General features: G+C 34.8%; 1 protein-coding gene across 2 annotated transcripts in view; it reads right to left on the reverse strand.

Moving 5' to 3' along the window:
• Positions 1 to 14,586, reverse strand: part of LOC121121349 (uncharacterized) — a 72,629-nt gene that overhangs the window by 6,875 nt on the left and 51,168 nt on the right. Inside the window, exon 3 of one of the 2 annotated variants that reach the window (XM_040716238.2) lies at positions 734 to 919. The exons of the other annotated variant lie outside the window; for it this stretch is intronic. Within the exon in view, the coding sequence (XP_040572172.1) occupies positions 734 to 919 (186 nt within the window). The remainder of the gene's footprint in view (positions 1 to 733; positions 920 to 14,586) is intronic. 2 annotated transcript variants of the gene reach the window in all.

The following is a 14,586-nucleotide window of genomic DNA, read 5'->3' on the forward strand; positions in this document are numbered from 1 at the left end:
TGAGTGACTATTTGCTAGAGGTGGATTCGGTATAAGCCCGAGCCCAAAAGCCAGCCATCCAAACCTCATTTTGCTAATCCTGAAAAACCCGTGGCCCGATCCTTTCAGTTCGACATTTATTTTTAATATAAAGTAATTCCTTTACAACTAATCGATGACGTCATTTTATATCTGAATCTCTATGTAAAATAAGGTGAAGTTGAGATTATTGATTAATTATTTGTACGTGTTCCACTTAAAAAATATCTTTTTTAGATCGTATTTTTATGATTGATTGTGTACTGACATACGTTAAATACCTAAAATGTTTGTTCAACCAAACGCTAATATTAGAAATGAAAATAATAGGCGTAAAAGGTCATAAACACATTGATATGAGTTTATTAATAGCTTCAAAATTAATGCCTTTTTATGAAATTGATCGGGATTTCATTGTGTCTGAAGGGGAGGGGGGATGGAGGCGCTGTAGCCCCCGCCCCAATATACATGTATTTGATCCTGCAGATGCTCATGTTGTGTGCGATATTTGACTTCATCAATTAGTTATTACATTCTAATGTTTTTAAATATATTTAGTTCTCATGTGTATATATTGTAATACTTTTTTTTTGTGTGGTATAGATTCTCATATTATGGCTGGAAAGGCCACAAGCGTGCTCAAAACCTGATATATCGTAACCTGACTTAGTTTTAAGCCCGATATTTTACATCCCGATCCAACTCTACTACTTACCATATGGTAAATTAGGGCCTGATCCCCATTGTTTCCCGTTGAATACCTCAGAGTCTGCATCAGGTGTGTCTTTTGAGTGGTAGATGTGAAAGCCTCCAGTTATTAAGAATTTTGAGTCAGAGAGTTGAATACTGGCTCCTCCTTTTTCATATTGCCGGAACATGGATGAGCTTCTCTCCCACTTATCTGTAATGTCATAAAGGATTTTTTATAAATATTCATCTAGGAAAAAATTCCTTAAACAGACATTTAGCTATTCATAATAAAATATAATAGTTTAAAAAATATATAAAATGTATTTGTTTATTAAAAGAATTAAATAATACAATTAAATTAAAAAACCATTTTTGCTGAAAAGTTTTTTTTTTCATTATAGCCTTTACTTTTAAATCTGTTTATCTTAAATGCTTTTATGTACATATACATTTTTGCTTTAGGGCCAACTTAATTTGAATTTATTTTATGTAAAAAGCAGAATACATTATTTTTGAAACTAATTACATATTTTATTGTATTCTGTTTAAGTATAAACGTTTTTCAATTTTGTAATAATCAGAGATCATGTTGTTGCCTTTATTTTATTTTGCAACCTTTAATACATAAAGAAAATTGTCATTGTTGAAATTGTGTTATAACCTAGTAAATCCTTTATAACCTTTGAATGATTTATAAGAAGTGTTACAATATTCCAAATTAAGCCAAGTATGCCCCGTCCTGTTCAATAACTTGTTGCCAACGAGAATCATCAACTTAATAATGTTCTTCTCGTAGAAGCCCATATTCCTATTGGCAAAAAAAACTCGGACAACCAATTTATTAGGCCTCTATTGAGGCCTAATTTGTAGGGCCAAGTGCGTTAGCTATAGACAGGAACACATGGTAGTCACTTGTTACCAGATCCGGACTGTAAGATGGATGCATATGAACTTCCCATCCGAGCTCCCGGAGCTTCAGGCGCGTTATCGAAGGTGTGTACAGCCTGGCGTTGCCTTGATGATGTCTTGTTGTCTCCGATTCACCAATGCTGGCCGCTTCTGTTCGATCGCCAGCTTCAAACTGTCAAGTTGTTCACAGTACAGGGTAGAATTGAGAAGGAAAAAAGAAAACGCTCGAACCAATGTGTACAACACGAACCGAAAAAGTTTCAACCCCATATACATCACAAATTTCCTTGTTCGCTTTCGATGCAGTTTTCCTTTTACAATAATAAAAATGTAAAATACGGGGAATTTCTTCTTTTTAGACATCCATACTCGACGCACGATAACTCACGACACACCGTCCAAGCACCATAATGTTAAAAAATTGTTTGTAGTATACATCCAAACTTTTACAACGCTTTATCGTATGATCCAATGTGACCAAATATGTATAATTTAATTGTACAAAGTGCAACCAAAACATAAGATGAACAGTTTTGAAAGATGAATTTACAGTACTTGGGATAAGGATCATACAATAATTGAATACTCCATGTATGATTGACATACATACTAGTGGTCTAATTTGTAACTATTTGAATACAAATAACTAAAATATAAATATTCTGTAGCACATTATAGAAATTGCAACTTGTACAGTTTGTCTGTACAATATACATAATAATTTGAATTTTCGACCGAAATTCCGACTTCCTCTTATTCTTAATAATTAGAGATCCTGTGAGTTTTTGATTGGATAAAGGGCATCGCAGAAGCCATTCTTGTACATCAAACAGATCCTCTGGTCTAATTTTTTACAAATTAATGTCTTCTTTGTAAGACTCCTTATTAATAAATTAATTTAAATCCTTTGACTATGTAAACAAAGCACAATATATTTAGTACAAAAGGAAATTATTAAGATCTTCAAAGTCTTTTAATTCCTCTCTGGACTTATCTTTTAATAGTAATACATAAAGCAACCGTATGTAAAAATAAAATAAACCCAAAAAGAACGTGATAATTCTCACAATTTGAAGAATGTTTCGGATGAAAACCGCTTAGCTGTCAACATGTTTTATTAGATCAGCATCAAGTACCTTTAAAAGGATGGCAATAATCACAAATCCCAGAGCGGGGATCCAAAACTTGCAGTTGCATGACTAATTTACGAAAAACAGGATATTTATAGAGTAAAAAAAAAACAACATTTTAAAACCAATTGATGATATGTTTAAATACTATATTTAGTACTATTTTTTATTTAATATCTCCTCCTTTACAAGCAATAACAGTCTCGACACACAGGCGAACAGATTGGCTGCTCTTGACGATGAAGGCCATGTCCATGGTGACAGCACGGATAGAATCCAAATTTGGATGAGAGGTGCTGTATACATTTTTATCTAAGGCATCATAAACTGCACAGTCCAGGGGTTGAGGTCAGGGCTGGAGGATGGCTATATGGAAGGAGGTCAGAAGTTAACCATATTGTTGCTGCATAAGTTTTGGTTCTTATTGGCTCTATGGGGATATAATTGACTTTTGGATGTTGTAGGCAGTCCGGAGGGAGTAGTCAAGGATCTCTGGAGTCGGCAATGACGTCGGTGCAGAGGAGATAGCACAATGTACAAGTGTAGCTCCGCCCACTTAGAGACATGGGATTAAAACAAAAGAAGTGTGGATTGGTTGCGTGATGAAATCTCTAAATTAAAAATAACGTAGATTAAATATGAATTATATGCTATTCCAAATTTTGGATACCCGCTATGTAGCAAAGACTGGCTTACTCTGTTGGCAATCCTCAATTACTTACACTTATAACTCCTGAAGAAAAAACTCATTGTTACTCTCAGTAAAACGACGCGCTCATTCTAATCAGCATTGGTAATCATGTACTACAATACAAATTTACCTTAATCATGAAAAACCGTCGATAGCTTCATGACAATAAAATAATAATGAAGAAATAATACTATTCAAAGTCCTAAAATATAATCTTAATATAGGTAAAACGCCATCAAAGTTATCGTTTCTTGGTGTGCGCAATTTGTATATTATATACTGTGCCTTTGTAATTATTGCATCGATTTTTTCGTCTCTTTCTGTTGAAAAATAAATCATTTTTCAGGGATGATTTGTACGCCACTGTAGATTTCTGTTAATCTGCTGCATTCCTAGAGTATGTGGTCGGTTGTTTCTCTGGTTAAACTGCAGAAAAAAACAATCTGCAAACCCGTCTTTGTAGTATTTCCCGGCCGTTTTAAGAGTACCCGAAAGTACACAGTATAGTTATTACTTTATACTAAGATTTTCCCTTCTCAGGAATGAAATAATAATAAGGATAGCAGCTTCCAAAAATAAAAACCCTCTTCCAATTGCCAGTTAAAAAAAGCCCCTCCTAATTTTTAAGACATATTTTATACAACTCTGTTTATTATTCATGTTTACATAAGTATATCAAATATGTTTGTAGGGACAGTCCTACAAAATATTATGTACACTATTAATTTTTGTATGAACACATTTATAAGGGTTCAAAGCTTCTAGAAAGGCATTAACCTTTTCTTTTTATAACATTCCTTTATACAGTGTTACTATACCAAGTGGTAGATTAAAATCTGAATACTTTAAATTTGAAAAATATAATTACCAAGTTATTCAAGCAAAATTAATCCTATAAATAGATTTGTGTCTGAGCTCTCTTAATCATTAATGTAGCTGCCCTTAGAGGCAATTATGGCTTCCAGGTGGTAGAGAAAGGCCTGGTAGCCGCTGCAGATGTAGTTTTCCGTCATATCGTCCCAATGCAAGCTGACAGTGGCTTTGAGGTCCTCAGTGTTTGGATTATGGACCCCTCGACATGCACCAAACATGTGTTGTCCAGGGGGTTGGCATCAGGGCTGAAGGGAGCAAAAATTGTCAAAAAAGAGTTCAAAAGAACTCAAATGACTCATTCAAAAGAGTCTTGCAACGGAGGAGATGGGGTTTTTTCATTACTGGTGTCAGAGCTCTTCTTCCTCTACAACTTTTTGGAATTACTGACCGTGTAAAGGGTGGTCCTGGAGACGTCCACCTGTTTGGAGTGCGCGAAAGAAGCTCGTCGATCACATTCAAGACTCATTTTCTCGACTTGTACGTAAGCTAAGTAGCTCAGATTAATTTTGTTTTCGTAACTAATTGTATATGTTTGGATATATAGAAATATGAGTTAATTTCAACCACTCAAACTTCCTTTATTATTGAAGTAGTAAGTGTTCAGATTTCAATGGACCACCTCGTAGAGGAAGGAAGAAAAATAATAGATTTGACATGGTATGTGAGAGACTGTTGTTGACTCAGCTTCATCGTTGGTGTTACCTCAACAGTTTGAAAGTCTACACCCTAGATAAATTTCTTTCTTGATAGTGTACACTTTTTTCAATAATCAGCAGTCGATTTTGCTGCTTCTTCTTCCTTTATCAATGTTCTTAACACTGATTGGTTAAGTTTGAATTAGTTCTTTCTAAGATCTGAACAATTATTGAATAATAGTTTCATAGTTAAAAAAATTGTCTGATTACGAACTGTTTGGCCCCTATTTTGTTTTGCTTTTTAGGAGGAAAGGTTGCCATATATAATAAAGTTAAGGACGTGTTTACTATTGTTGATACCACATTTTTCTACGGTTCGTTTTTAAATGATATTTTCTAAACCGATCTGATCTGAAATTTCGGTTCAGATTTTTGTTTGAAACCGTGAACCCAAAGACCGGATATCTATTTTTTTTGCAGACCAAATTTTACTACGACACCGAACGAGATCAAAGTTAAATGTAATTAGTTGTTCTTACAAAAATTATAACAGTCTACCGGTAGTTGCATAAATACGCGAACTATTTGTGGCAAATAATTAAATGTGTAATAAAATTGGGATGACGTAATTTTTTTGAGAATTGTATAATAGAGAATTTATTCTGGTATAAAATTTAATATAATAATTACTGAATATAACCGCCATCAGCTGCTATGCCACTCTCCAAGCACCCGCGGAAGGCCTTGCACACATTGATGATGTAATGGTCTTCCATGTCTACCCATTGCTCATTGACGCTGGCCTTCAATGAGTCCAAATTGGGGTGGCAGGAAGCACAGGCCTTCTTCTCAATTTGCCACCACACTCTATGGTCAAGGGCGTTCAAATCAGGTGATTGAGGTGGCCAAATGTTTTTGTGAAGGCCTTCTTCGCCTCATCCTCATTGATTTTCCGTGGTCGGCCGGTCTGAACACCCTCCTTCAGATCTTTTCCCTCCTTGACAAGCTTCTGGACCTTGAGCACAGTAGTCCTGGATAGTCCAGTGTCCTGATTATCTCCTTGACAGACCTACCGGCGTGGAGGAGAGTGGCAACCATATGACGTTTGGCCTCGTCATTCATCGTAAACGACTTTGTTTGATGCAAATAAGAAAAACAAAAACAAAGCCAAAAGATTTACCGAGTTAATTGTGCTGAAATTTTTTATTTTCGCTCACGGAACCTCGATATATAAGCGTTTAAAAATTAGTCTGCGTATTTATGCAACTACCGGTAAAACCTGTTTGGGATTTTGTGACTGCAAACCAGCATTATTAATTACTTTCTATTTTTGATACATAATATTTGGTTGATTTGAAGTTAGGATAAAGTAATTCTTCTTATTTTTCGCTTTATTTCAATGCTTTAGAAGAAGTGCTACAACCATTTGATTTGATAACATTTTGCCAACGAAGTCCAACTTCATAATGCTCTTTTCGTAGAAGCCCTTGTCCCTATTGGCAAAAAACTCGGGCAACCAATTTGCAAAGGCCTTTATTGAAGCCAGGTTTGTACGGACAGGCGCGTTGCCTATAGACAGGATAGGTGGCAGTGCTTAATAACTGGTCCAGACTGTAGGGTAGATGAATAAGAGCTTCCTTTCCGAGCTCTAGGAGCTTCTGGCGCGTCATCAAATATGTGTGTGGCCTGGCATTGTCTTGATGAAACACAATTCCTCTCCTATTCGAGTTTATTTTTGTATGAGGCCTTCTGCAAATGGTTCCAAACGTTTCTAGGATCGATTTTCAGCTCCAGGGCGATGGTACGACTACTTACATGACGATCTATCACGATATTTTCCATGATTTAATAGAAATTTTCGACGACAGGCCTCCCAGTTTATGGAGCATCATTCACCTTCGCGTCACCAGAACAAAAGCGCTTGAACCACTGTTATGGTACACGATCGAAAAGATTATTAGCCCTATATACATCGCAAATTTTCTTGGCCACTTCTTTTGAATTTCTTCCTTTGAGACGTCCATACTCGACGCACGATAACTTACAACTGAACCGGTCAAGCGCAATACTGTCTAGCACCAGTTGTAGTAAGCACTTCACTATTTACAACGTTTTAGCGTATGATTCGATGAGACCAATAAAGAACAAGATATACTTTGTTAAAAAAATATTGGGGAAAAAGTACTTTCGAATTTATTAACATAATTTGAATTGAATTATATTTATGAATATGGAATAGATTTTGAAAATTAGGTTTATTTATTTACGGCTTAATGATCTGTTTTTTCGTTTAAAAAAAAAAATATATATACGAATAATTCCTTCATCAGTATTTTATTCACAGTTTTTTTCTAATCTAATTTACATTTGGATACTTTTATGAAAAGGCATCTTTGCCAATTATATATTAGATATATTATGAAGGTAAAAAAATATATATATTATATAAATTATACTAGCTACTAATGACTTTATTACTACGAATTAGGGGAAGGCTTCAGATTTTAATTAAAATATGTGGGCTGACTTTTGGTTGAGTTATATGTACGTTAGACCGGTTTGAATTTCAGCTTTTGTCGAATTTCGAATACAACTACTGCAGGAAAAGTGTTGATATTGAATGAAAATGACCTATGCAAATTTGCATTGTTCCTACGAGGTCATCTTTAGGTCGCACATCCCTATCAATATACGAAAAAAGACAAAAACTCTTTACTTAGTGAATATAGATATAAAAAAGTCATTTTTAGTTATTTTGCATAAAATAATTTGTACATACATTTTTTTAACCTATAAAAAGTATTTAAAAAGTTTTTTTTTAATTTATAAATTGTCCTATGGAACAAAAAAAAAGAGAAAAAAGTTAGGAAAATGTGATGCTCCACGTATAGCGCGCATCCCTTTTGTTATATTTAAATAAGGATTTTTTTTTGTTTTAAATGTTATTTCCACTTTTTACACCATAGAATAACTTTAGAAAATAAAAATAATGAATATTTTTTATAGGTTAGAGTAATGTCCTTAACATGAATTTATGCAAAATCATGATTAATGCTGTAGATTTTCATACTTATTGGTGAAAAAAGAACTTTTATCTCCTTTGAAACTTTGAACAAGGTTTGCTACCTAAAGATGACATCATAGGGGAATGAAATTTTGTATATATAATAACCATACCATATGACAACTTTTATGCAATAGTCGTCATCGAAATTGGAAAAAAGTTGACAATCAAACGGGTCAATTGTACGTAGCACAAATTATTACAATTATTCATTTAAAACCATTTACCATTAAACCATTTACCCTCGAGATATTTTGCCTCAAGTATATTTTGCTTCATTATATACAGGTTGCGCAAGCTAAATGTGCAGGTAAAATATTTTTTTGATCAGATATGAAAAGGAATGCCATATAGATCAATGGACAACGCACTCGGAAGAAATTAGTTTCTTGAACTCAATGTGCGTATGTTCGTGCCCTGATCTTTCCTAGAGAAGGAAGTATACATTATAGATATGGCCTTCAAAGACGATATGTAGGTCAGATGGAGTAAATCAGTGCAACTCCATCTAAGCAATTATAGGAACATGAAAAAAAAAATATGATAACAGATTATAAAAGTCTCAATTATAGTCTCTATAAGAGGTCAAAAGTACGAACAGGCCTTTACCACTTGGTCTCTTGGAATATCTTGCAATTTCTGCATGATCCTACTGGTGTTAAGGGGGTTCAGGTGGATTGTCGAGTAAAACCGAGTCCTGCTTCCCCACGTAAGGCCTCCCATTGTCAAACATGTTGATCTAGGGCTTCACCACGTGCAGGTAGACATCAATGTTGACACTGAGGCCTTGTGAGGGGGGAGCATATAAGAGGCAGGTATTGGCCTTCAAAGCTAAACACACCATACATCATGTCGTGGGCTGGGAACTTCGTCTGCATGACGACATACACATCCTTGGAGTAGAAGGCCAATTACCTGTTATTTTGATTTTTGACCTTCGGTTTCTAGCAAAAGTTTTTCTCGTCCTAGAAAGACCAGAGCATGTCTCGATAAAGTGGGTGTTTGAGGAGCTTTTGGGAGTGTTTGAAGCCCTTTTCCTTAACCTTTTTTGTCAATATATAGCCTTTCCTTATCTTGTATGAGTAGTAAAGAAGGATTTTTAAAATAAAAGGATGGATCAGCGACTCTGACCAGCAAACTTATCTGAGTAATTGCCCTGATGAACTTCCCTGGGTTCTCAATGACAATTTACTGGATTATGCCCACGAATTTCGGCGGCTGGGCACAGTCACTTAAATTTTTGACCTCAATCCGCATGGCTCTTGCCTCAAAATCCCCTTTCGTGGCCTCAAATTCCCTCATAGCCTTGCAAACCCACGTCTCACACATGTCTCCGAGTTCGCGCGATGAATATGTTGACTCTCTATGTGCAAATTTCAAAGAGTGCTGCGTGCTTTTTCCAAATATTGGGACAAAGAATTCGTCAATTGATTCCTTTTTTTTTCTAACTGTCACATGTTAATGCATAGTCAAAGTCTGCTATGTAATGAGTTCGAACTAGAGGTATAATAACTAATGAAACTAGTATAATAAGACAAATAGAAATCAATAAACACGACAACGATTCGAATGGAAGAATGGATAATCACTTCTCCTTTGTTTATTATGATTGGAAGTGATGGATTATTCATATTAGAAAATTTTCCTTCTTGATAAAATGGATAATGAGACAAAGAAGAAGATATTCCTCGTCCAGAGCGAAATATTTGAACCACAACGATCTATTTAAGATAAAATGAAACACTGAGCAATAAAAGTTTTTTTTTTTTAAATATGTCATCTGTTTATTTTCTTTACGTTTTGCTCACTCATAATTGCATATACCGTAATGAGACCTTCTTAAAATACAGTTATGAATAGTTGTTGTTGATTAAATCATAAAGTTCCGATTATATTTGAATAGCTAAGATTCTAAGCCTTTGATTGATGTACAATGTACATATTGTAAACAAAAGATATGCATATGTTGCGATGGAGGCCACAAGAGCCAGCACAGACAATTTAATCCGCCCGGGAGGACCAACCCGAGCATAATAAAGGCCTTAAACGTCAGCATATCCACATTCTGTCGGGTCAGAAATCGTTTGGCTGATAGGGAAAACCTTAAGGACAAACCAAAGTGTGAAAGATCCACCAAAGTGAAGCTTCTAGACGTCATGGATGCATCGATACTGTGGGGAAGGGCATCCGAAAGGTTGGAGAAAGTTCGCTTAGAATAATTGAGAGGCCACTCTTGTCGCAATGCAAATAAGAACTTCGTCTTCAGCGATGGCAACAACTCCTTTATTACCTGAAGCACAACATCAGCCGGGTAATTTTTTTTGTCTGATTCTATTTTTTCTACAACAAGCAAAATGATTGGGTGGTTTGCTTTGGCAAGGCATTCAACAGTATCAGGGCGGCAGTTACTAAGACCAACCATCCGGCTATTGCATCAACTGGAGAAAAAAATGCCTCCAATTTGGTTTCCTGTTGGATACCACGTTATCTACAGCCGACTATATGATTTCAAAGGAAAATATTGTCTAATAGTAACCAAGAACATGAATAAGTCCAACAAGGCCACGTACATATTTCAGGAAGACGGGGTTCCGGCTTATATCGCTAATATTGTAGAAGAGTAGATAGGTAGCAACATGAACTTCTGGTCCAAGAACCTTTGGCCCCCTAAGAGCCCAGATCTGAATCGACTGGATTACAGCATTTGGTGGCAAAATGATAGGAAGGCCTGCAAAGTCCGGCATTCGAATATTGATACCCTGAATTCCTCCGGTAATCAGTAGTAGATGCCCATGAAGAAAAAAAACCAGTGTTACCAATGTAAGCAAGGGGCTCTGGAGGAGATTTGGGGCTGCCATTAAGGATGATGGTGGACAGATGCATAATTAATGTACATTGCTATAGTAAAAAATATTATAAAATAATTTTTTTATGTACAACATGATCCCGACAATTATAAGTATTTTAGTTAATTCTTAAAGACGGGGCTCAGTACTTTTTCCACACATCTTCAGAGACCTTCAGAGACCATTCCTAGGTCAGTTAGATCAATTTTACAGGGTAGACAAGGTAAATTTGAAATAACTTTAACGGCTAATTTTGAGACTTGTAGATATCATGTGGCCAAAATTTCAAAAGTTAAGATAAGTTAAATGTGTTAGCTGTCGAATTTATTTTCAGTTTCTTTTGTTATCCTGCCGTCCAAGAATGAAAAAAGTCAGAAGAATTTCCATCATTAAAGCTCATCGCACGGGACAATCCGTACAGGAGATAATTTTCTTCTTTGAATATCCAAAATCAACAGTTTATGACGTGATTTGATGAGGAGGAAAAGTCTGAGAGAGCTGCTGATTCAACAAGATCTGATAAAATTATAACGGAAAGATTCCTACTTGCTTGAAACGATCAATTGACACTCATCCAGACACGCCAATCGGTAATCTGTCTATAGACCACAACGTGAGGAAAGGGATTATCAAAAATATCATCAGAGCCTCAATGCATCCGCTAAAAGAGCAGACTAAGGAAGATAGAATGAGCAAAGGAGATATTCTTACTAACCAAATGAAGCGCAATTATGGTTACATGGGGTTTTTTAGACAAGAAAATATTCAACATTGACGCTAAGCATAGCTGTAGAAGCAATAGATGGATCTGTTGAGACCCTGATGAGGACTATCCAATCATGAAAACAACGAATCCGATAGCAATTATTGTCCTAGCGGTCGTCAGCATGGAGGGACATGTTATTCCTCCCAATTCTTCCTAAATCGGCGTAGCTCATGGACAACGCGCTCAAGAAAAAATATTCTCTTGAACTCTGTGTGCGTAGGTTCACGCACAGGTGATTCCAAGAGAAAAAACAAGATTCCTAGGTTATTTGGAGTAATTGTAATACTATAATGTTTAATGAGGTCACTGATGGGAAGGCATATACATTCCATTTTTCTTCTTCAAAAAGTATCTTATTTTTGGTCTTTATTCTATGTGGCAGCCAACATCCCGTGCCTCAATCCCTCTGACTTATAGAATAAAGACTTTATCAATATAGGAATAAGAAATTACGACAATAATCTTTATATTATCGAAGGTGTTTATTTTCTATTTATTTTTCTTACATGTTAAACACAAAAAGCATTGTGTCTAGACATATTTTCATTTCTCTCTTTGGTTGATTCCTATTTTAGAAATCCTAATAATGTTTTCTTAGATTGTAGATATAGGTATGTACATAAATATTTAATCAAGTTAAAACCGCAATATATATTTGATTTTTTTATTCAAAATCACACAGTACCATTGTTCCTTATGAACAAATGATCTCTTTTTAACCTTCCAACAATGTACTGTTAATAAGGATACAAAGAATTAGTAAATAGAAATAATTGGATTTTAAAGAGTAACATAAACTTTAAAAAAAAACATTCTTACTTTCAAAAAAGTTCAGGAGAATAATATTGTTCAAAAATGACCTTCGATAACTGGTTTATTTTTTCAAATATTCCAAAACATTAAGGAATATAATGTTCCGGAATCTAATATACTCATTTGAAAAGCTTGGATTAAAATTTTTATGTCCAAAATGCATCGTTTTTTGTATAGCTTTTTAAAAATTCAAAATTGACGTTTGATGAAAAATAAGGAAAAATTTGAAAAGTTATTAAGAAAATGACAAATATTTTTGTTAAACAAATAGTTTATGTGCCATACTTATATGCAAATGAATCTCCAGACAAATTTCTACAATGTTTATTTCATTGACGAATCCTATATTTGAACTGTCACCCTGTCTTACCCTGACAAGATTCTGTTGTTAAAATCAAATCACATTTTACCCCTATTTTTCATGATTATTTTTGGGATGCAAGAGCATCTTTTAAGCACTCTAGAAAGGATATTTTTTTAATTAAACGTCATTACGGCGCAGCTGTTCTCCTCCAAAATATTCTTAAAGATCTCAGGATTATCATGCTAATTTTCTATTTATTTTTTTACATACCAAAAATTAGTGTTGTGTCACTCCTTATTTATTCGGTTCAATCCAGTCTTAGGACCGTTCGTTCGGACTGTCAGTACTAGAACTGATTAAAAAAAGGAGAATTAAGGTTGATCCATGTCATCAAGGACCGAACTTCATAAGTTTGAACAATGATTTGCAGGACTGAACTGGCCCATACTGTGACTGAAGTCTTCAGTCCTAAATCAAGACCGACACAGCACTACATAAAACGCTTACGATCTACCCAACTATGGAACTATTATTCTATAATTGTTGAGAATTGTTCATAGTTTAGATTGAGTTAATTATAATTCGACCAATCAACGATCCAAACAATGATTATGAGATAAAATGATACCAAAACTGCTCTTCTACAAAACATTCTTCAAATTATCAGGGTTACCATGCTAACTTCTACGATTACGATCCGGAACCCCTGCAACTGCCCTTGTTTCATCGTCAGATTGAAACTCCATTCCGAAGAGTTCCTTTGCTGTCATTTCATGACAGGTAAATATAAATATGTTCTTAGTGGGAGAGCCTCAAGTACATATGAATGCCTAGAGCAATTATTATGATAAGAAATACAGCAAGAAATAAAGCAATTAAAGCAACAATTTGGGACAATGGTGCATACAGATGTATTGAACGATGTTGGTTTGAAAAGTTTCCGACCTGCACGTTAAGATGCCAGGACTCCTAAATAAAAGCTAGTCACATCTATCGAGTATCCGTTGACAGTCATCTACCAAACTTTTTAGCCATTTTGGATGCATGGTTGTTATTTAACAATCGTTTGTGTGGGTCGAAGTGAGTGTTTTTTTTTTGGAAATGAATAAAATTGAGTATGTAGCTGTCATTATTATTGTTATTTTTGAAATAATGACCTTTGAATAGATTCAAACAATAGCAGATATTTAAAGGATTTGTTTGTAAAAATTTGACGCGTCTAAGTACAAAGAAATAGAAACAATCAAGCCAAAAACAAAAGTGTTTCGAGAGCAATCGTTTTGGAGAGAAAAAAGTCAACGACTATTTGGACCGATTTTTGAAATGGGAGCATCACTGGGAGAAGTGTGTAGAGTTACAAATAGGCTATCAGCAGGGTCCGCAGGGGGTGGCCTGGAGGGGGTGTAGCCCCACCCCCACCAAATTAAGGAATGTTTGCTTTTAACTAGAAAAAATTAATATTTGAAATTTAATTTTTTTCAATTTTCTTTCTAAAAAATTTATTTTCTCTGAATGGCTATTTGTTTTTGAAATTTTTCTCAACAAAAAAATCACTTTATGAACCTTTTTCTCACAAAATGTAATTTTTTGTCAACTCCTGTAGATTTTTGAAATTTTTTTTAATTTTTGAAATTTTTCCCAAAAAATTATATTTTTGAATTTTTTTTCCAAAAAATGTAATTTTTTCTCCACTGCTGGGGTTTTTGATATTTTTTTCCATAAAAGTTCCAATAGCCAAGCCCCCAACCCAAAAAAAAAAAAAAATATATATATATATAATCCTGTGGAGGGCATTGAATATGCTGCAAAATAAAAATTCTAAAAATATGTATTGTATCTTCTGATAG

Source organism: Lepeophtheirus salmonis, chromosome 7, assembly GCF_016086655.4.
Source record: "Lepeophtheirus salmonis chromosome 7, UVic_Lsal_1.4, whole genome shotgun sequence".
NCBI lineage: Eukaryota > Metazoa > Arthropoda > Copepoda > Siphonostomatoida > Caligidae > Lepeophtheirus > Lepeophtheirus salmonis.